Raw genomic sequence first — 23,910 nt, forward strand, 5'->3', positions numbered from 1 at the left:
AATAAATTATTTTAAGGTTCATACTAATTCATCCTCCCCTCTCAATCTCGTGGTGAGTTCAACAAGTGCGACAATGTAGTTTTCTATGGTTTGTGTTGGGTTTGAGTGTATGATAGTAATACTTTATGTGGAATCATGTATTGCTTCAAAAAAAATTGAACTTTTGTGACTCTTGTACTTTACTATAATAAGTAATATTAATAGTAACACTAACAATAATAGTAATAGTGATAGTAATAATAGTAGTAATAGTAATAATAATAATAGGTTGGGGGCCTAGCTCAATTGGTGAGAGATTCCTTTGGTAAAGTACAAGGTCACGAGGTTTAGTCTCCCTTGTACAGTCTATAATAATAATAATAATAATAATAATAATAATAATAATAATAATAATAATAATAATAATAATAGAAAAAGTAGTAAAATAGACATTATATATGTTATTTATTTATCTTTTAATAATTTTATAATCATACAAGGTAATCAAAATGGTGTTAAGAATTAGGTGCAGTATACAAATATTTCAGTTGTAGATTATAAAGGTTGAATTAGGCAATTTTTCTAAACATAAAGATTAAGAGTTGCAATAATAATAATAATAGAAAAAGTAGTACAATAGAAATTATATATATGTTATTCATTTATCTTTAAGTACTTATTTAATTATATAAGGAAATCAAAATGGTGTTAAGAATAAGGTGTAGTATACAAATATTTCATTTATAGATTATAAAGGTTGAATTAGGCAAATTTTGTAAACATAAAGATTAAGAGTTGTAACAAGAAAGAAACGCCATAAGAACATGAAAAAAACATATTGAAAATAGCTGAAAATGAAAAGATCACATTTTTACTAAAGAATTATAACTTAATTGATTGATCAAAATTGATAAAAATGATGACATGTTTCTTCATTTCACCATCTACCAAAAAAAACTCAAATTTAATACATAAACTAATAACCTATATTAAAATTGTAAAGTTTTACCAATTCCATAAAGTAAACAATGATTATTTTATTGTTTAACCTTTATTAAAAATGAAGGGAAATCAAAATTTGTAACCAGAAGAAGATATTAAATAAGTGGGAGCCATTTTCAAACTCTACTTCAATCTATATGTTTTGATGCAATGGTAACTAAATATAAATTGCAACAGCTCAGACATTTGTACACTTGGGTTCTTACATGCTGAAGAACCAATTACCCAGGGGAACGACTCAAACAAAAGTGTGGATAAACTAAAACTCCCTAGCAAGAAAGAAAGATTACGAGAAAGAAAATTTTAAGTTTTTCCCTTTTGGGCATTATCAAATATTATCATTTTTTTGGGGCGGGGTCTGTTTCTTCTCACTACACCTTACGAGACTTCCCATGATTTTTGTGTTGATTGGCCATGGGAATGGTGGTTGTCAGTTTTATTATTATTATTAGCATAGGCTTCTAACTCAATTCCTCCAGATTCCATCTGAGATCTGACATTCATAAGGTCTCGTTCAGACAGTGTCCTTCCAACGAGTCTTGCAGCAGGTCCAACTCCAAGAAAATCTCTAGTTAATTTATCTCCACCATCTCTATGTTTTCCACCCATTGGAAAACCTAATCTTCCCTGTAATTGAGATCCTCCCATGCTGTTGTTCTCTCTATCAAACCCACCTGCAGCTAAGTGAGGAATGGAGTCCACAACAGATTGGCTCCCAAAAGAACCTGTTTGTATACTGTTTTCATTCATATACATACCACCATGCATCTGACTTTGCATTAAGCTCTCATGAAGGGCTGTGTTGTCTGATGACTTTGGCTGGCTTCCAGTGAAGTACTGAGATCCCAAGGAGTTGGGTGAACCATGGTTGTCATTGAAGGAATGGAACTGATCCACTAGCCTCTGGTCATGTGGTGAGGGGTCTTGCCAAGATGGCCTTAGGGATTGAGCAGTGGAGCTTGACATGTCTGGACCAGCCATGCCAAATGTAGGAAGCAAAGGAGAAGTGCTTGCAGTTGCACCCATTTGAGCTGCTTTCTGAAGCAATGCTGTGGCTGACATGTGGGCAGTGTGGTTGCTTGGCCTGTTTCCTTCATGGTGATTGGGAGTTGTCAAATCTCCTCCAAACTCCATTGGACGAAACCCAGAACTGTAAATACCAGAAAACATGCTGCCTGAATTAGGGTTTGATATTGGCATTGGAAATAGACTAGCCTTTTGTTGACCCATTTGAGATTCATGGTCAGATAATCCCATCAGACCTGGCATGTTTTTTGGAGGATAGAACCCTGAAGAAACTGTATCCAAGTGGTTAGGATTGCCTTGGAACTGCTGCATCTGGCTAACAAGATCCTTCCTGTCTTGTCCCAATAACAATGGGAGGCCTGGTCTTATGGGTCCAGACTCATGGGGAGGGTGTTCCCATGGGGAAGAGGAAAGCCTGGTTCGGTTCATATGCATGCTTGATAATGGCGTATTGGGTTTACCAGGAGAGGATGAGGAAGACATTGGAGCTCCTATTCCTTGCAGTTGCTGGTTGATTCCTTCCTGAGCTCGGTTCCCATCTTCAGCTAGAGCATCGCAGAACGCTCTGTGGGTGATGAAGCTATCCCTCCTGAAATAGAATGAGATCCCCAGTTGTAGATTAAGTTATCAACGTTTACTTTTCATGGTATCCAGATTTCAGAAAGAGCAACGTGAATATGCATAAACGATGTAAACACATAAAAGTTTTGAAAAGTATACTAATATCGAATGCTAATGCAGGTAATGTTAACTAGAAAATAAAAAAATGTTTTGATAAAACTAAAGTTAAATATGTTTGCTTTTTTGGCAAGCTGTGATAAATTCATTGCCATAGATAAAATTGGAAAAAGTTTATAGAAAACATGAATATCAAGTTTAAGGAGTTGAGTTTGATTGGTTAAAGCATTGAGTTCTCAACAATCTATGTTCAAATCCCATAAATAAAATCTGGAAAGTTTACAGAAAACACGAATACCAAGATCAAGGGGTTGAATTTAATTGGTTGAAGCATGTGTCTCAATAACCCATGTTCAAATTCTAATGGGATATCTAAAATGGAATTCTAAGTTTTGACTCTTGCTCTTCCATAATTGATTTCTAATGTGGAGGTGGTTTCTAAATAACTGAATTTCTAAATTGCGACTCTTGATCATTCATAGATGACACCTATTACGATTCATGAAAAATAAATGATATTAATATCATAATTGTCCTTTCCAAAACCTTAAGTGATCTCATATTGATATTCATATGAAAAAAATATTTATAAACCATTAAACATATAATCAGCTCTTGCTATTCTTTTCAAATGTATCTGCATTGTTCAATTTAAAAAAATAAAAAAACCATTAGCCATATAAGCTATATATAGATAAACTAAAATCAGTACTACCCAATAGAGAAAACTAACGTATCAACTTATAAGCCTACATCTAAAGTTGCAAAGCTTTTCTTTGTCCTACCTCAGACCTGCTAGAGTGTAGCCTTTCCTATTGTTCGAAGACGCTTGTCCCACATCATATTTTGTTAATGAAGTCTGTGCATATGGTTTAGTTGGTCTTTACTATACTTTATTTTGACTGTGGGGAGCATTTAATATGCTGTCTAATCACCTTTTACTGATGGTCTCTTTTATCTACAACTTTCTATTCATATTCAAATCAGGATATCTTATTAACTTTCATGTAAGTAGCCGTTATAGCACAGGCAATGCTTTCCTTAGAACAGACAAACATGAGAGTTAGCTAGCACGTGTTATGGGTAAAAGTTATTCAGACCTTTTGCATAAATTATGGAATAAAATGAAAATCTGAGTTATTCTCAAATCATATTATAAGGTTCAAAAAGATTCCAATGTCGCCAACTTACTGTTTGACAGATAAGCTCAACAGTCTGCATAAATTACTCATCTCATTTCTACAGAATTGGATGGAATTGTCTCCCTAAATCATGTAAATTCCTCAAAACCCAATTAGATAGGCCATCAAACTGACCAGGGAACCAGAACTGGTGATGTTTCTAATAAAATCTATTATTGGCCCATTAAAAAAGTCCATGTGGTTTTCAATTCTAGAATAATATTATTTAGTAGAAAACAGTGCAGATACATTGAACATAAAAAATTATAATGGCTAAATAATGACTGGTATTTTATAACTAAAAACATCATCTTGGGATGTACTGTTCAGGTCAACAGGCAATTTAATTATTGCTACCTTAGCCTAATAGCTGTTCCCAATGGCGTTATTTGTATTCGCTAGCACAGGTTCTGGATAAGAGGGGGAAGAAAATGTTTTACCTGGAAAAAAGAGTTCCACAGTCACATCTATACTCCCTGGTGCCACAAGTCTTAGAATGGGCTTTCCAGTCTGACTGAACAGCATAGCGTTTTGAGCACTTATCACACTTCCATTTTTTCTCCCCATGTTTTCTACAAAAGTGTTTTTTGATGCCAGTGAGATCACCCAGAGCCCTGGTTGGGTCATGGTGTACGCAACTGGGCTCTGGACATATGTATACTCTTTTCTTGATTTCAGTGCTTGTCCTTTGCCTCAGCTTCCAAGGAAGATTGTGCCCTCGTCTGTGCAACTGCAGATTTTGGTCTCGTTGAAACCCTTTGTTGCAAATCTCACAGATGAATCTGTTTGTAGCCATCAGAGTCCTTGGAGATAGAGCAATCACTTCTGCATCTGGGTCTGCACAGTGCAATTTCACAAGATATTATATATTAGAAAGAAGACATATTTGCAAATTGTCTCTAGATAAATTGGGTAGAAGCGCTTAAATGTTTTGCCCAATTGGGAGTGAGCTGCCTCATCAATGGCTCTCAGGATGGGTGAGATAGCTCTCTAGAAACTTCAGACAAATGTTTCAGGGATTGATTATAAAAACAGATTTCAGTAAATTCATTATATGTAAACATTTTGATATCTGTCTGTAGGCCATTCGCAGGAACCTATAGGTGATGCTCATTGCTCATAGCTCATGAATATTTTTAAGTGCCCTTATATGGAGTCCAACTCTATAGAACAAATAGGAAAGATTGAATTGAAATCATACAAGAAGGGTTTTCAAGCGGCTCTTAACCAATTCAGTTGAATTGGAAATATGAACTGAAACTGAGTAAAAAGAGTTTCGCTTAATCCTGTTAGAGTAACTTAATTTCAAAATGCACTTTTTTAATGCATATTGAATTGGGTATATGAACACTAGATATATGATAACATCAATCAACGTTTTGGATTACAATTTTACTGATCCATCATCAAAAGGAGAAAAATCAACTGAACAACACTGATTAAGTGAAACAGCACAAAAATTGTTGCAGTGGAAGCAAAGAATTGAGTTTTCTGATGGGAAAGCCAACTCATCCAAAGATGTAGAGGACCCAAATATCTATTGGTTGTAAGTTAATAAATGCAGTTTGAAATGACAAAATAACTCCAAAACAAAACCCCAAGATCTATGTTCTCTAATATGTAGTTCAAAGACAAAGGGGGACCAATTGAGCAATCCTAATAGTGCAAGTTAATGAAACAAACAGTACATAAATATATCTTATACAAATTCTTATACTTTGCTTTGGTTCTGGATATTGAGGCATTCAGCCAGTTTGGAACAAAAGTTACCTAGATTGGTCCATTGCAGAAACTCCCTATAGCTTAGATGGTTAGAAGGTAAAGCCAGTTTTGAGGAAATCCTCAAAACTGAAGGGAGAGGCCAATGCAATTTGGTGTACAAGAGCCCCTTGTAAAACAGCACAATAGGGTTGTCAATACTAAACATTCCTAAAACACTCAATAAAGCCTATAAAGAGACCTGAATAATGTACAGGAAACAATACTAGATTGAACCAGTGGATAAATTTCCTCTGACATGGATGCTACCTAGTCACAGCCAAGTGGGTACAAATGAGATACCGTTTTGGACAAGAGGATTATTGTCCAGTACCAAAAACTTCATGCTGTAACAAAACCTGCAATTGAAACTAGAAAGAAAAAGACCAGACCTGGAGTTCCAGGAAGATTCCTCTTTCTCTTTACTGGGACTTGGCCTGTGGTATTATTCCCATTTCCAGAAGCAACAGCTGCCATGGACAATTGTGGTGGTGCCCCAACTGGCTGATGCCTAATGTTATCATCAGCCATGTTGCCAGAAGAACCACTGGCTTCTCCAGAAACAGAAGTTAAGTTAGACATCCTGTAAGAGTACAGGAGAGCTGGAGAAGAAGAAGAAGAAGAAGAAGAAGAATCAGAGAATTCTGAAAAGAAAGATTTTGGTTTTAAGTGGCCTGTATCATCCAAAGGCAGTCAACGTTTTTGCGAAAAACATCAGAGACCCCCAAATCTCTCCTTCTCCTCCTACTTCGTCTTCCTTGGGACATGAATAATGCCATAGATGTCGTCAATTAATATAGTTATGAGGCATCATCAACATCATAAAAAATAATATAATAAAGAATGATTGGCCTGCAATGAGGCTTTTCATTCTTAATCTTGGCCATTTAGACTTTTCTAATCTACTAAATTGTGAGATACCCAACTTAGCTTGGAACACTCTTGACCACTCAAATCCCCCGTCTTTCAAATCCCCCGTCTTTGGAGGCCTCAATGGATTCACATAAATTTAGAGGAGAGATTTTTAGGGTCCATTAAATTTCTTTAAAAAATGGGTTATATTCCTAACTGATTCTGATATTTGAAGATGCCTGGGGACCCCATTTCATAATAAAGTATCTGAGAATGGTAACACCAGCTTAAGACTCTGGTAAAGACAGATTATTGGGCTTGGAATCTAGCAGGAGTTTTAGAGTTTTATCTTTTTCTTCATTGTTACTTGTAAAAGCTGATACAGTTCTTGGAGGCCGGCCATAACTGCTGCCCGTGTTTCCTTTTACCACCACTGTCGCCCCTTGAGCTGCCCGTAAAAACAAAACCAGAAATCCTTCGTCATAGATGTCGACTCGATGTAACAATTTGTAATTTACTGGGCTATATTGGATGCGAATTTTGCACGGCTTAGTAATATATTTTTTCATTTTCTTTAAACGTTTTTTGCATTGTAACGACGACGTGAGGGAGCGAAAGATGGTTAAAAGAGTGTATACGTGGGCAAAATCAATATACGAGAGCTTTAATAAAATTCAGTTAATTTTTTTTTTTAAGTTTATATGAAAAATGTGGAGAGATATCTTTTTCAAATCAATTAGAATGCATATAAAGATGAAGTGATAGATTTGGTAAAAACTTATTTAATTAAGTTGTATTTATTATTTTTGAATTAGGAGATAACAAGTACGTTGTAAGGGACAAGTCTTCTATTTTTGTATTTATTATTTTTGGATTTTAACGTACACGAGTTCTTAATATCCATATACAATTATAAGAGTGTATATGTGGGCAACATCCATATAAGAATTTTAATAAAATTTAATTAATTTTTTCAAAATATTTATATGAAAATTTTTAGAATGCATCATAAAGATGTGAAGTGATAGACAGGATAAAACACTTATTTCAATAAGAGTTGTATTTACTATTTTTGAACTAGGGGATAGCAAGTAAATTGCACAAAGTCTTGTATTTTTGTATATATTATTTTTGGGTAAGTAAGTTGTATTTACTATTTTTGAATTAGGGGATAGCAAGTACGTAAAATCACTTCTTTAAGTAAGTTATATTTACTATTTTTGAATTGGGGGATAGCAAGTACTTTGGAAGGGAGACTCATGTATTTTTGAAGTGACAGACTCACTATTTAACACTTATTTAAGTTGTATTTACTATTTTTTGAATTAGAGGATAACAAGTACGTTGCAAGGGACGGGTCTTGTATTTTTGTATTTATTATTTTTGAATTTATATGTACACGGGTTCCTAACACCCATATACAATTATAAGAGTGTATATGTGGGTAACATCTATATAAGAGTTTTAATAACATGCAATTAATATTTAAAATAAAAATAAAAATGAAAAATAACTAGAGATATCTTTTTCAAATCAACCAGAATGCATCATAAGGATGTGAAGTGATAGACTGGGTAAAACACTTTTTTAAGTTTGTTTTATTTACTATTTTTTAATAAGGGGATATAAGTACATTGCAAGGGACAAGTCTTATATTTTTGAAGTGATTGACTAGGTAAAATCACTTATTTAAGTAAGTTGTATTTACTTTTTTTGAATTAGAGGATAGCAAGTATGTTGCAAGGGATAAGTCTTGTATTTATGAAGTGATAGATTTGGTAAAACACTTATTTAAGTAAGTTTTATTTACTATTTTTGAATTAGGAGATAGCAAGTACATTGCAAGGGACAGTCTTGTATTTTTGCAATGATAGATTGGGTAAAACACTTATTTAAGTTTATTTTATTTACTATTTTTGAATTATGGGATAACAAGTACATTGCAAGGGATGGTTAAGCATTTTTCTATTTATTAATTTTGTATTTTTATGTACACAGTTTCTTCACACCTATATACAATTATAAAATGCCTTTGGAAATTAATAATTTATTTAGATAGCAGATAAAAATATTATAATTTTTGTGTATGCTAAAATTCATCATCAATTCAATCAAAAACAAAAGAGAAATCATGAATCCCTACTCAATTAAAGAATTTAAACAGACATCAATGAAAATAGATGCATAATAGAATAAATCTAAACAATGTAAAACTCCCTATTGTGCAACCTGCAATTGACACAAAGATTCGAAGTTCGTGATTGTTGAAAATGGAGATTGAAATAGAGGTGGAATAGATTGATTAAGAGGTGGAACTCAATTGAGCTCACATGCTGATTTGGAGGTGGAACAAAATAGATTGAATAGATTAATTGAGTTAACTGATTGAGAAAAAAGCTGATTAAAAGATGAAAAAGAATGATTGGAGGAAAGAAAGAGGATGAAATAGTTAACTAATTGAAAGTTGATTGAGAGCTTTATTTAGAAAAAGCTAACTAAAAGATAGAGATAGGAATTGAAAGGATAACTAAATTAATTAATTAATTGATTGAATTATTTAATTTAGCATGTGCTTGCACTTTGACTGTGATTTTCAATTTAATCTTTGCATGAGAATTAATTCAAATATTGAATTTATTTTAAATTCAATTTGTTATTTGAATATATTTAGAACTTGACTTTGATTTTCTATTTGATTTTTGAAATCATGCACATGTAGTTGAAATTGGATGAATTTAGAAGAATTTGAATTAGAAGAATTAATTAGTTAATTAAATAATGTAAAGAAATTACTTAATTATTTAGGAATGGACTTTAATTAAATAATAAATATTTAATTAATATTTAGAAGAGGGTTAATGATTAGATGATTAGAGATAGAAATTGAGAATTAATTTATTTAAATAATAAAGATTATTTAAATAGAGGAATTAATCAGAATTAATTAAATAATAAATATTTAATTAACATCAATTTTTGATCTAGTGAATGTTCATGTACAATCATGTTATAATATTTCTTCATTATTTTCGTCATGGGATTCCTCCATTATAAAAAATTGGAAGCATATTTTATCACCATCTAATTCTAGTATGTCATCTTCTAATAAATTTAATAAGGTTGATAGATCTAATGTTTCATGGCAACCCCCACGTTGAGATTTTGTCAAGCTTAACTTTGATGGGTCATCAAGAGGGAATCCAGGTGACTCAAGGACTGGAGTTTGTATTAGGGATCATCTGGGTAATTTAAAAGCATTCAAATCATTTGTATTGTCTCCAGGGACTAACAATATGGCAAAGGTGCAAGCGTTATTGGAAGGATTAATCCTCGCCAAGAAATTGGGTTATTTCAAAGTTCATGTCGAAGGGGACTCCTCTATTGTTATTAATGCATGCATACAGAGGAAAACATTAAATTGGAAGATCAATTATATTCTTTGACAAGTTTGGAATCTACTAGATTCATTTGAAGCATTTCATATCTCACACACGTACATGGAAGGTAACAAGATGGCAGGCCTACTTGCAAACATGGGCTGCGATGGGCTTGAAATTGAATCGATTAAGGATGAACATGATTTAAAAGAATTTCCATTATTAAAAAACATATTATGTGATGAGATTTCATGTATGACAAGATAGGGTAACCATCATATTTAATCATTTTTAAGTTGTCATTCTAATTATACTTGCAGGAATGAATACGAATCGTGTTGAATTAATCACTTAGCACAACTACATGTGTGATATGTCTTAAATAAGTCATTTGCCATCTTCGCATACATGATTTATATCCTTGGCACATGTGAAATGTAAATTGAGGACTTCTCATACTTGGTAAAGAAAAGTTTCCACATTCAAACATTACTTGCAAGCAGATAAAGATTTTGTAATTAAAACACAGGCAGATGGGCTGACTTTTAAGCATCATTTCCTCCATTTCAAAGGCACTCTTCTCTCACAAGATAAGCTAGTTTGAGCACAACATAGGTTTTGAAGAGTAAGAAAAAAAATAGAGTAGGGCTCCTTGGTTTCAACAGAAGGAATAATGCAGGTGGATACTACTTGTACAACATGTCGAAAAGAGCACAAGGAGTATATGTCATGCAATTACAGAGTCCACTTAGCGGTGGAAGAGTGGGAGAGACCTTTTTAAGAGCACATCACAGACGTATTTCTGGGACAGGTCTTCCACATTCATTCATACTAGATCAAGAGGAGTATCAAGCGGGTGATTGGTGAAGAAATATTGTTTCGTCAGGTAAGATAGGTCATATTCCCATCACAACTCATTTCTATTTTCTTGTCTAATGTGTTTGATTTGCTTCAATCTCTCTCAATGCTTGAGTTAATTGCTGCCAAAGTTGTAAAGAATGAATTTATGCCTGGTAATAAACTTCTGCTAGCAGTCCAAAGATATGATTTATGGGAGGGTAATGCACATATTGGGGGTTATTTTCCTGCGACATTTTCTTCTATCTAGGCATGTCTTCATGTCAATCTATGACAATATCAAACACACGTTGGAGATGCAAAAAATTTCATATATCCAAAGTGCTTTGGATAGGCATCGTAGGGAAATTGGGCAGGAAATGATTACCTTGATAAAGAAAAAGACTAATGCCTTGTTAATTCTATTGAATGTGGAACTCCCTGAGGTGAATCCACACCCACAACCAATAGTGCCTGATTTAAATGTTTCCCTAGGGCCCGTGTTATCGCAGGTTTCTAATGAAGCTGCAGGATTCGCTCAAATTCCAGCTATTGTTGATAGGGGCTTGGGCACAAGAACAACAAGATGAAAACGTCCAACCGATGGATGAGTAAGGCCAAGGGTAATATTTTTTGTGATTCGTTTTGACGACTATAAATACAGATGATTGGTGATTCTACATTTTGAAAATTGTTGAGGATGGCCAGGTTGCCAACTTTTAAGTATATGTACAAAATTAACTCCTATTCAAGTTAATCTCTTTTGGTTTGTAACGAGATTTAGACAGATATGTAGCCTTGAAACCAATTGCAAATATTGGTAAACTTGGGTTTGTAAAAATGATATTTATATCATATCATTAGTTTGATGTCAAAGGGGGAGAAAGGAAAAGTCTTATGGCAGATTGGTGTTGGAGCAAGGAGATATATGATTTAGGGGGAGTTGTAGCAAGATATGTTTTGCTATCAATGACAAAGGGGGAGATTCTTATATGTGTGTGAATACTATCAGTGTTGTTGGCCATTTGGTGGAATTGATTATGTGTTGCATTGATGTTTTATCATTAATGACAACACTAGTTGTTTGGATGCTTTATTGACACACTTCTGGTCCTGGTAGGATGAGTTGTTTCTGGTTAACTTGGATCTGACATGATCTGGTAGGCTCCGGTACAGTCTGGTGATGGAATCAACTCATTCATGATACTTATACTCATATTTGGTCAGTTGGTTTTGGTACGGAGATCAGATGCTATCCTACTTGCTTAGAAGATTGGTTTCTGGTTCCGACGAGGGTTTCACCGACAGAGCTTTTGATGGAGATCTTTGATGAATTGCATATGTAGTGTTGGTACAAATTCTTATGGAGTTTCAGGATGTTGTTGGTGATCATGTTTGAGACGGCGATTGGAATAATTTCTATGGTGTATGGACCTACTCTTGGTCCCGATTGATCTAGGTTATGGACCGACTTTAATATAATGTGTGAATATAACCTATTGATGTATTTTCGGGATGTCTTATGTGTTGATATTATTTGTTTGCTCTAAGGCCAACATGGTTTGTAATTATGTAATTGGTTTATTGTCTGGTGGCCGACCTGATTGTTTATGGTCGAGGGTTTGTATATATAGATGTAAGATCTCATTACAGATCATCATGGTTATTGGTTAGAGGTCATGGTCAAGGAATGTAATGTGTGAATAATTTAATATCATTCAGGCAAAGGATTTGGTCGATCATTGGAGATCGAATTGGGTTTATGTAAGATGATTTAGTTCTCCGATATTGAGCTTAACCAAAACTGTACTCAGGCATAGGAGATGCTATCTTTTACAATTCAACACTTCTCCAGATTGTAGTTTGGATTTATATGTAGTCAGTGAGGCTCCTTTTGTGGAGTAGTACGCTCTAGGTTGTTTCCTTCCTGCAAGTGCAGGCCCCTCAATTGCAATTCACATACTTATTGCATAAGTATTATCTGACCTTGGGTAGGCTTCCCATCATGGTTTTTTCCTTTACAGGGTTTTCCACGTACAATTCGTGGTGTTATGTGGATGGATTTTATTCTATGATTATTGATTATGCTTAATTGGATTAACTGCTATTCTGGTATTAATTTTTTAGGTTCTGGTATTAAATTTTAAATTGCTAATGGTTCTTGTACAATCTATGACAACTAATTCACCCCCCCCTCTTAGTTATCTTTCGGTTATTTGAACTATCTAACAATTGGTATTAGAGCTTTGGTCCTCTCTTGGTGACTAATAGTTCAACTTCATCCAGTTCTTCTGGAGCTATCTTTCGAAGGGATATTTCGAGGCTTGATGGAACAAATTACATAGTATGGAAGATTTAGATGGAGACTCATCTGAGATGTCTTGGCAAGGAGATTTGGGAGATCACACAGAATGGTGTCACACCCTATAATTTGGGATCTGACAATCCTCCTCCGACAAACCTGGACAAGGAGCTTGAGAATGATTGTAGAGAAAGAGAAGCCCTCTTGTGTGCACTTTCTGATCAACAAATAATGGGATTAACCAACAAATCATCTGGAAAGGCTATATGGGATAAGTTGGAGACTCTTAATGAAGGTGACCCTATAGTAAAGATTGTTAAACTTGATGGTTACTAGGTGAGATATGAAAACCCGAAGATGGAAGAAGACGAAAGGATTATTGCATTCATGGAAAGCGTAAATGAGATTGTCATGGGAATTCAGTGTTGTGGTGGAACTCTAAGCGAAGATGAAATTGTTTCTAAAGTCCTAAGAGCCCTACCACTGGCTTACAAAATGAAGGCCACTGCTATTAATGAGTTGAGAATAATAGCTAATGCATCTGTCAATAGAGATACTTTGGTTGGGAAACTATTTTCTTTTGATCTTGAATAATTTGGACCTTTTGGAACTATGAAAACTGAACCTGCTTTTCATGCATCTACATCTACAACAAATAAGAAAGATTGGAAAGCTTTATAAGCAAGGAGTTGGAAGATATGAAGAGAGAAGATGATGAGTTTGAGAAACTTAAAGTGCTATTTGCTAGAAGAGTACCTAAAGGACCGATAGGAAGTAAGTATGAAGGAAAAACACCTTTTAAATGTTTTGTATGTAATAAGATTGGTCATTTTACTTCTAGATGTCCTTAAATAAATTCAAGATTTGAAGAAAGAGTTAGAAGATCATTTAAGCCTAACCCTGGATATCAGAACAACTATAAATACAAGAAAAACAGAGACAAATCATGCTACATAGCGGATGAGGGAGGCATTACTGATTCAGATGATGAACTAGCATAAGACTTTGCTAGTGCATCCGACAATGGGAAGGAATGGGTGTTCCTGGCTATCAAGGAAGATGATTTGACACTAGAAGAGAATGTACCCAAAGATAAGGCACTTGCTACTAAAATTGACGACAAGGATGAATGGGTAATTGACAGTGGTTGTTCACATCATATGAATGAAGATAAAGGGAAGTTTCCATCTTTGCAAGAATTTGATGGTGGTCTAGTTATATTTGGAGATGACAAAGCATGTATGATTAAAGGAAAAGGAACTATATCATTGGATGGTAAGAACAATACTGACAATGTTTATTATGTTGAAGGTTTGAGGCATAATATTTTGAGTGTAGGACATTTGGTAGACAAGTTATTTCAGTTACAGTTCAAGGATGGAAAATGCAAAATCATTAACAGATCTGGCTTGGAGATTGCAATCGGCACACACACAAAAGGTAATATAAATTTCATTTGAACTCTAGTGAGAAGACATGGTTGATTACATAGATTGATGAGAGTGTTAGATTCAATGACAGTCCCACAGACACTGAGAGGGGGGGGTGAATCAGTGTCTAACTAGTTAGCAGAATATTTTAACTTATTTATAACTTTGCATCCTAAAATAGTGTACCAGTAAATAAAAATTAATGCAGTAAATAGAAATAACAGAGACATCATAGAAACACACCATAACACAAGATATTTAACAAGGAAACCCAATGTGGGAAAAACCTTGGTGGGATTTGTGACCCACAATATTTACTCACTGGCCAATGAATAAATACTACTTACAATAAGGGGCTTGCACATGCAGGGAGGCCAACAGACTAGAGCTCACTGCTCAATGAAGAGTCACATTTAATAAAAAATGGATTATCAAATCCAATACAATGTACTGCTCAAAACAGCATCTCCAATGCCAGGTTTAGTACCAGTTTAAGCTCAGATAGTTACCTTATCAAAAACCTTCACTATCACTAATACAAATATTTTCTACCATACATACTATCTCCTCTACTACCAAAATGACCTATAAGATCTCATACATATATGAGTCTTTTACAATATACCATGTCGGCTTACAAAAGATAATTATATTATAATAAACAAAAGTTTATCCCATGTCGGCTGGAGTGCTAGTATGCTTTGTTGCCGATGTAATCTGAATGTCAGTGTAAGTGCCTTCCAGTACCGATGGCTGTCAGTGTATGAAGCTTGTGATGCTGGGCATGTAGAAACCAATTATCGGTAGGTTACCAGTTGGTTGCCATCAATGACAACATCAACTATTATCATAAGAGTGTAGAATGGCAACAATCTCCCCCTTTGGCATTGATGACAACACTCATGAGAAAAAGAAAAACTATTATCCCAAACTGAAATCCAAAAAGATGTGCTCTCCTTGAGCAAGTGATCTCCTATGTACATGCATTTTTCTCTCCAGTACTCCCCCTTTGACATCAATGACAAAGGATGTCATAAATAATCAAAGGAGTACAAAAATTCTACCTCAAAGTTTGTAACCGGTTGGTTACAATCTGAAAGACATCCGCCACAACTAGATTCAGACTCTGCATAAACTTGTTGTTGTCAGTAATAGTTGCCTCAGTCTGTAGGATCATACCAGTGAGACAGTGCATTTTCTGCCTCGGTGATCATTCTCCTTGAATTATTGCCTTAGATAGTTCAAATCTCTGAGTAATAAGAGTATCCAACCTCAGACCAAGTTTATCCTTTATTTCCTGGGCATTAGACCATATTCTTGCCTTCTCTTTCTCAAGCTTTTCCAATTTCTCCTCAAAAACTGCGATTTCCTGCTCAAAAACTGATATAAGTCCAAATGAACCTATTATATTATCTACAATGTCATCAATTTATTTTTGTGTCTTTTTTATCTCCTCATCAATGCCCTCTAGTCAAACAGTAAGGTTTACATGCTTCTCTATATAATTTCTTATACTCCAAAATTGTAGAATTGAGTACCGGTAAAAGTGTGTCCAAGTGATCAGTACATTTCTTTATGGTGTTCTCAAAGAATGTATTTTTCTCTTTGTCAACTCTCTCCTTAATAATATCCTCATTCACCTTATCTATAGTTATTACATTATCAACAATGAATTTGGACATTGTGTCCAATTTCCCTAAATAATCATTAATGTGATCCATCTTGCAATTAGGTGCAATCATCTTCAAAATAGGTAAAGTGTTATCAATTGCCTTAAATGCTAAGGCATTGAAATCAGTAATCCTTTTAATAGAATCCAAAAGTACCTCTATTATGTTGGTGGTTCTGAATTCTCCTGTAGATGTACTTGGTTCTACTATAGGTTTCTTCTCAATAGATGTCTGACCAATCATCTTCACTATAACCTCTTTACTTCCATCAGATGCATCCACTTTACTTACATTTTCTACTGGTGGATTTGTCTATGTCTGTACCTATATCTTTAATGGTTTCTTAGTTTTATTCAGCTCCTCTATAACTACCAGTGTTACAGACTCAACATGAACCTCTGCCTCAGATTGTTTCTCTGCCTGTACCACTATCAGTTTCTCAGATTCTAGTGGTCCTGTGCTAGTTGTCTTTTCCTCTATTGGTTTTTCAGTCTATGGTTGCTCTATTTGAACTGGTATCTCAGTGTTCTGAGAGTCTACAGTTTGTGTCAGTTTCTCTGAAATCTTGTTGTTCACAACATTGTCTGCCTTAATCTCTGTAGTTTCTTTGTCCATAACAATGTTTATATCTTGAGTATCTACAGTCATGGTGAAAAGCATCTCAGATTTTGGGTTAGTATCATCATGAGTTATACCTTCAGTAGCTATATCTAGTGGATTATCTGTATGGACCGGTGATGAAGGTGCTAATGGAGGGGTGTCCTGAGTCAGTGGAGGGATGTTATCTGTTATTTTTATAGAAGGTACACCACCTACTTTACCTTTTCCCTTATCTTTCTGATATACCTTGAATGTCTTTTCTACTTTTAGTCTGCTTCTTTCCTCTTGTTTTTCCTTCTCTACAAAGAATATGGCCCATTTATCTATGGTCTCATCTGCAATTTCTTTAACCCTTCCAGCCATCAGGCTCACTTGTCAGTGTCCACTAACAAATACTGACCGGTTAGCTTCAGAAATAAGCTCATCTATTTCTTCTCTAGAATTTACCAGATGTATTGCCAAGAGTGCTTCAAATTTCATCTTTTTGTCCAGTTTCATCACTGATAGCCTTTTAGCTTCCAATCTCATGTATAAATAATTGGGTATCTCATCAATCACTTCTATCAAAACTTTCTTGTAAATGTCCAAGTGTAAAATAATGCTTTCTTCAATTGTATTTTTGTCAGAATCATTGGAAGAATTATACCATTTACACACATTAGACAAATTTCCTTCCTCTGTAATCTCATTCCATAGATCATCTAGTGTGGGGGTAACTAGTGTTTATTTCTTCTTAGGTGTAAGCTTCTTCTTCAGTTCCCTAATTACTTGTTGTTTCTTCCTTAGTGTCCTGGTTTTCTTAGGTGAAGGAGAGGGTACCAGTGAGGATTTTCTCTTCCTTTCTACTCTTTTAAACTTAACAGCCTTACCACTATCAGTATCAGAAGATGTTACAACCGGTGAAACATGTACTTCAAGTTGCAGTCCTTCAAGCTCACTTGCTGATATACCACTAATATTCATGACATTTTCTTTGAATTCCTTGACCTTCTTGGAGGAATCTCTGATAAAATTTTCTCTTTTTGTCCTTTTCTACATAGATATATTACTCTCAATAATTTCTGCATTGCCAAATAATTTCTCAGATGGCTCCCTTGGTGCATCAAGTAGAGCTTTAGCATATGTCTCTAGAACAAATAGGTCTACCTCATAACCCATCTCAGTAACCCAAATAGTTCTAGGGCTTATTGCTTCCATCCAAGTTTCATCTCGCTTAATAACAAAGCAAATTTCCTTGTCATACTTATCAATTATGCTTTGTGGTAGTCTTTCTCTTGCTCTCACCTTAGCTTGAAATGTTTTGAAGTAGTCTAAGATGTTCTTAACACTGTCAGTCCCCATACCGGTGAAAGCTTCATGTGTCTATCTTCCTACCGGGATGTCATAACCAAAATCTTTGTGACCTATGTCGGGTATCTCTTTGGTAAAGTATAGCATCAGACATACTAGTAGGTTTCCAAAACGGAAAGTACCTTTCTTGTCTCCCTCAATCTTTTTCAAATTGTCAATTAATTCATCTTTAAGCCATTCACAAACATCTATCTTAACATTATTGTTTATCATTTCATATGCACTGTGAATACAGAGACTAGAAATAGAATTTCGTCTATTTGCATGTGTGGCTTTGTATCCAAGTACCATACTCACATATCTCACATTTATATCCTTAACATCATTCACTCTAAGTGACCTGCTATCATATGTGGCTCCGGTTAACTCCATAATTCCCTTGTTAGGTATTTTCTTGGTTTATTAGGCCTACTACCGGTTGAAGTTAAACCAGTAACTGCCTTAATTGCTTCCCTGGTTATCTTGCAAACTGACCCTAACCATATGAACTCTCCATGGACTCTGCTCAATACAAGTCTTACAACTTCCTTTGGAAATTTGGGATTGTTCAGAATCTCTACAAAACCTAAGTCTTCCACAATTTTATGTTCAGGTTTGATCACACAATTTCCATCAGTAATAACCTCATTAAACATTTTCTTCAAATCCTTAGTCCCTAGGTTTTCTATGTTGCAATGTATGTAGATTATAGGGTCTTCTGCAAATGCTACACCCTTCGGAATTTTCAAAAAAGCTCCAACAAAATCATCTTGTTTTGCAATCTCGGGGATAATCTTAAATGTGGGTCTAGGGCATTTGATGTTTTCGACAATAATAGGTTTTGCAATAAACTCAGGAAGAAAAGATGAGGTTGCCATTTCAAAATATAAATACCTCTTAACCGAAATTTTGAATGCCTGAAAAATCACTTCGCATCTTTGCCTTAGAATGCCCTTGCTCAATTTCACACTCTCTGATTGTTTGAATGCTCGGTGAGTTCGAAATGAGGGTTTTCCAATGCTTTATAGCCAAAAAGGTTCTTTAAAATTGTATTAAATGCTCGCCGGTTAAGTAAAAACTTAACACACCTACTGGTAAAGAAGAAATGTATCTTCTCACCATCAACCGAGGGTAGAATGCATGATTTTCAACTTGCTGCAATACCCCCTAAGGATTATTTCTCAGTTAGATGAAGAATCTCCTACCGGTGGAGGATTACTTTGTTCTATCAGTGCAGAGATAGTTTCATCAGTTCTCTTATCACTCTTCTTAATCTATTGTTTTATAAATTCTTACTTTACTTCGTCTACCTTTTCTTTGCCCTTCAAACTAGATCCTTTATTGTTCGCCGGTGTATTCTTGCTTCTACAAAATTTTGCAATATGTCCAATATTGTTACATTCATAACAAGTTACATTAATCCTCTGAATATCCTTTCCATATCCTTGACTGGTTTGTGATCTTCATTGATTAGATAAATGCCCAAATCTTCCACAAACATAGCATTTCACATTCATTCTACAATTTTCTGAATTATGACCAACTTTGTTGCATTTTGAACATTGACCGGTTGGTGAGTTTGTATTCTGATTATTTTTAAATCTACATCGATTTGCTCTATGACCATATTTGTTGCAATTAAAACATTTCCCATTAAATTTATAAGCATTAGGTTGTCTTACCAATTTGTTCTGATCTTGATTATTTGTAGTACCAGAACTTTCTCCATGTTCAAATCCAAGTCCATTTGTATCTCCATTAGGTTTTTGTCTTTTAAGCATGTCATCAAGTTCTTTTGAACTTTTCTTGAATTTGTCTTTGTGTTTGTTTGCAGTAACCAACTCATTTTCCAGAAATCCAACTTGTCTTGCAAGCTCATCTTTATCATGTTGCATGTGAATCAGATCTATCTTTAGCATATCATTTTCATGACCAAGTCTCATATTTTCATTTCCTGCATCATTAAGTCTCCTAGCCAAGTCTTCTTCATTCTTCTTCCTATCTTCAATATCCTTACATAACCTCATAGTCATATCTTGCATTTCATTCTTCATATTAGTGTTCTCTTGCCTTAACTTATTTGCAATGTCTCTAAGAGTTTCCTTTTCATCATCATCATTCTGCATTTTCTCATGAAGTTCCTTTCTCTTATTTTGTGCTATAACAAATTTCTCCTGAAGTCCTTTAATGAATTCCTATACAATCCTCAGATCATCTTTAAGTTTGATATTCTTCAATTTTTCTGCATCAAAATCTTGAAGAGCTCATTCCAACCGTTTTCTTAAGTTCTCCATCTTTATTGGTGTCAAAATCTCCCTCAAGCTATTAGGCTTTTGCAAATAGAGAATCAGGCTCTGATACCAATTGTTAGATTCAATGACAGTCCCACAGACACTCAGAGGGGGGGGTGAATCAGTGTCTAACTGGTTAGCAGAATATTTAAACTTATTTATAACTTTGCATCCTAAAACAGTGTACCGATAAATAAGAATTAATGCAATAAACATAAATAACAGAGACAACATAGAAACACACCATAACACAAGATATTTAATGAGGAAACCCGGTGTGGGAAAAAACTTGGTGGGATTTGTGACCCACAATATTTATTCATTGGCCAATGAATAAATACTACTTACAATAAGGGGCCTGCACATGCAGCGAGGCCAACAACCTAGAGCTCACTTCTCAATGAAGAGTCACACTGACTACGAAATGGATTATCAAATCCAATACAAAGTACTGCTCAAAACAACATCTCCAATGCCAAGTTCAGTACCGGTTTAAGCTCAAATAGTTACCTTATCAAAAACCTTCGCTGTGACTAATACAAATATTTTCTACCATACATACTATCTCCTCTACTACCAAAATGACCTATAAGATTTCATACATATATGAGTCTTTTACAATATACCATGTCGGCTTACAAAAGATAATTATATTACAATAAACAAAATTTCATCTCATGTCGGCTGGAGTGTTGGTATGATTTGTTGCTGATGTAATCTGAATGCAGGTGTAAGTTCCTGTCAGTGTCGGTGTCTGCCGGTGTATGAGGCTTGTGATGTCGGGCATGTAGAAACCAATTTTCGGTGGGTTATGAGTTGGTTGCCATCAATGACAACATCAACTATTCTCATAAGAGTGTAGAATGCCAACAGAGAATTGGCTATAGCATTAAAGGTTGTGTCATGTGAATTTTGATTGCATTGTGAAGATCAGTTCAACTAAGGTTGTTAGAGATATACCTACGATTATCAAACCCTATAATCCAGTTTGTAAAGAATGTCAAATGGGTAAATAGGTCAGAACCTCTTTTAGGAGTATACAAGATAAATCAAATGATGTTCTTGATCTTATTCATACTGATTTGTATGGCCCTGCTAGAGTTAAAAGTTTTCATGGTGATAGATATTTATTGCTAATCATTGATGATTATTATAGAATGATGTGGGTTACTTTTCTGAGAGAAAAATCTGAAACATTTGAAAAGTTTAAAATCTTTAAGGCTAAAGTGGAAAATGAGACAGGATTGAAGATTAAATGTTTGAGATCAAATCATGGTGGTGAATTCATATCTAGAGAGTTTAATAACTTTTGTGACAAACATGGTATAAGAAGACAATTTTCTGCTCCCTGGACATCTCAATGGAATGGAGTTGTGGAAAGGAAGAACAAGAATATCTTGGATGCTGCTAGAACAATGATGATGGAAGCTAGTCTACCTCATATCTATTGGAGAGAAGCAGTGAGAACAATGGTTTATACATTCAACAAAGTACATATCAAAGGAGAAACTGGTAAGACACCTTATGAATTATGGTTTGGAAATACACCTACAATTAAGTATTTCAAAAATTTTGGTAGTAAATTTTATATCAGGAGAGATGATATTATTGGGAAATTTGATCCTAGATGAGATGAAGGCATATTTCTTTGTTATTCTAATGAAAGAAAAAAATATAGATGTTATAACAAGAGATTGCAAAGAATTGTGGAGAGTAATAATGTCAAAGTAGATGAGCTGAACATAAATCAAATCAGAGTTTATGAGAAAGAATCGGCAGTGGAGATGATTGTATCTGAACCGATAGAACCTTTACCAGAATAGAGTGTTGAACTAGTTACTCCGGCAACATCAGAGAATTCTACAGTAACTGAAGAACATGAAATAGGAACAAAATGTTAGAAGACTCCTAGGTATGTGAGATTAATTCATTTAGAAGATCAAATCATTGGGGATAAGAGCAATGAAGTGATGACAAGAAGAAGACTGGCAACTAATAAGGTATGTTTAATTTCACAAGTTGAACTGGTATTAGTAATTGAGGCATGCAAAGATGAATATTGGTTAAAAGCTATGGAAGAAGAATTAGATCAAATTGAGAAAAATAACACATGGACCTTGGTTCCCCGACCTAAAACTAAAAGTGTTATTGGAACTAAATGGGTTTTTAGGAATAAATTAAATGAGGATGGTCAACTTATAAGAAATAAGGCTAGATTGGTTTGTAAAGGATATTCTCAGAAGGAAGGAATTGATTTTGGAGAGACTTTTGCACCTATAGCTAGGATTGAAGCTGTAAGATTATTTCTTGTGTATGTTGCTTATAAAAACTACAAGGTTTATCAAATGGATGTTAAATGTAGATTTTTGAATGGGGATCCTGATGAGGAAGTTTATATTGAGAAACCTAATGGTTTTCCATTATCAGATGATACAGATATGGTTTGCAGGTTAAGGAAAAGCTTTATATGTATTGAAACAAGCACCTAGAACTTGGTATGCAAGGTTGGATAAATATCTTTTGAAGCTTGGTTTTACTAAGGGAAGTGCTGACAGTAATTTATATTATAAAATCATTGATGATGATATACTAATTATTGAAGTATTTGTTGATGACATTATTTTCGGAGGTGAAGATAAGTTATGCATAAAAGTTTCTAAGAATATGGAGGAAGAATTTGAGATGTCTATGATTGGTGAAAAGGAATTTTTCTTAGGTTTGTAGATTACTCAGACTGACAAAGGTATTTTCATCTATCAAACTAAATATGCTAAGGAATTGTTGAAGAAATTTGGTATGGGAGATTCCAAACGGGTAAGTACTCCTATGGTTACAAGTGAGAAATTGACAAGAAAAGATGTTTCTGCACCGATAAATCCTACAAGATACAAATCTATGGTTGGAGGTCTTCTTTATTTGACTCAGACTAGGCTTGACATTATGAATGTTATTTGTATTGTTTCAAGATTTTAGAGTGATCCTAGAGAAAATCATGAGATGGCGGTGAAAAGGATTTTTAGATACTTGCAAGGTACATCAGAATATGGTTTATGGTACCCTAAGGATGATAAATGTACTTTATGTGCATACACAGATGTTGATTGGGCTGGAGATGTTGATGACCAAAAAAGTACTTCTGGTGGAGCTTTCTTTCTTGGAAAGAAGTTGTTTTCATGGATCAACAAGAAACAGTCATGTACTTCTTTATCTGTTGCTTCTACTCACCATACACAAGCTTTATGGATGAAGCAAATGTTGAAGGATATAAAGATAGATTGTGATGCACCGGTAGTTATTCACTATGATAACTTTGCTGCTATTGATATATCAAAGAATCCAGTATTTCATTCTAAAACAAAGCACATATCTATCAAGTATAACTTTTTGAAGGAGAAGGTGGAAGAAAATGAAGTTAGACTGGTTTATGTGAACATTAAAGAGCAAATTGTAGATTTTTTCACTAAAACTTTGTCCAAGGAATCATTTGAGTACCTAAGAGATAGATTGGGAGTTTTTGCCCCTCCACTAGAGACTTGATTGATGTGGGTTGGCATTAGTTTGACATGTGTTATTAAAGATACTATTCATTTTGAAACTA

General features: G+C 34.5%; 1 protein-coding gene across 1 annotated transcript; it reads right to left on the reverse strand.

Moving 5' to 3' along the window:
• Positions 1 to 1,001: 1,001 nt before the first annotated feature.
• LOC131073971 (zinc finger protein GAI-ASSOCIATED FACTOR 1) lies at positions 1,002 to 6,404 on the reverse strand. The gene is made up of 3 exons (XM_058010505.2): positions 6,017 to 6,404; positions 4,307 to 4,703; positions 1,002 to 2,596 (listed from the first exon to the last, which is right to left on the reverse strand). Exons 1-3 carry the CDS (start codon positions 6,204 to 6,206, stop codon positions 1,360 to 1,362), a joined length of 1,824 nt encoding a protein of 607 aa, XP_057866488.2. The 5' UTR covers positions 6,207 to 6,404; the 3' UTR covers positions 1,002 to 1,359.
• Positions 6,405 to 23,910: the final 17,506 nt, after the last annotated feature.

Source organism: Cryptomeria japonica, chromosome 9 (assembly GCF_030272615.1).
Source record: "Cryptomeria japonica chromosome 9, Sugi_1.0, whole genome shotgun sequence".
Taxonomy (NCBI): Eukaryota; Viridiplantae; Streptophyta; class Pinopsida; order Cupressales; family Cupressaceae; genus Cryptomeria; species Cryptomeria japonica.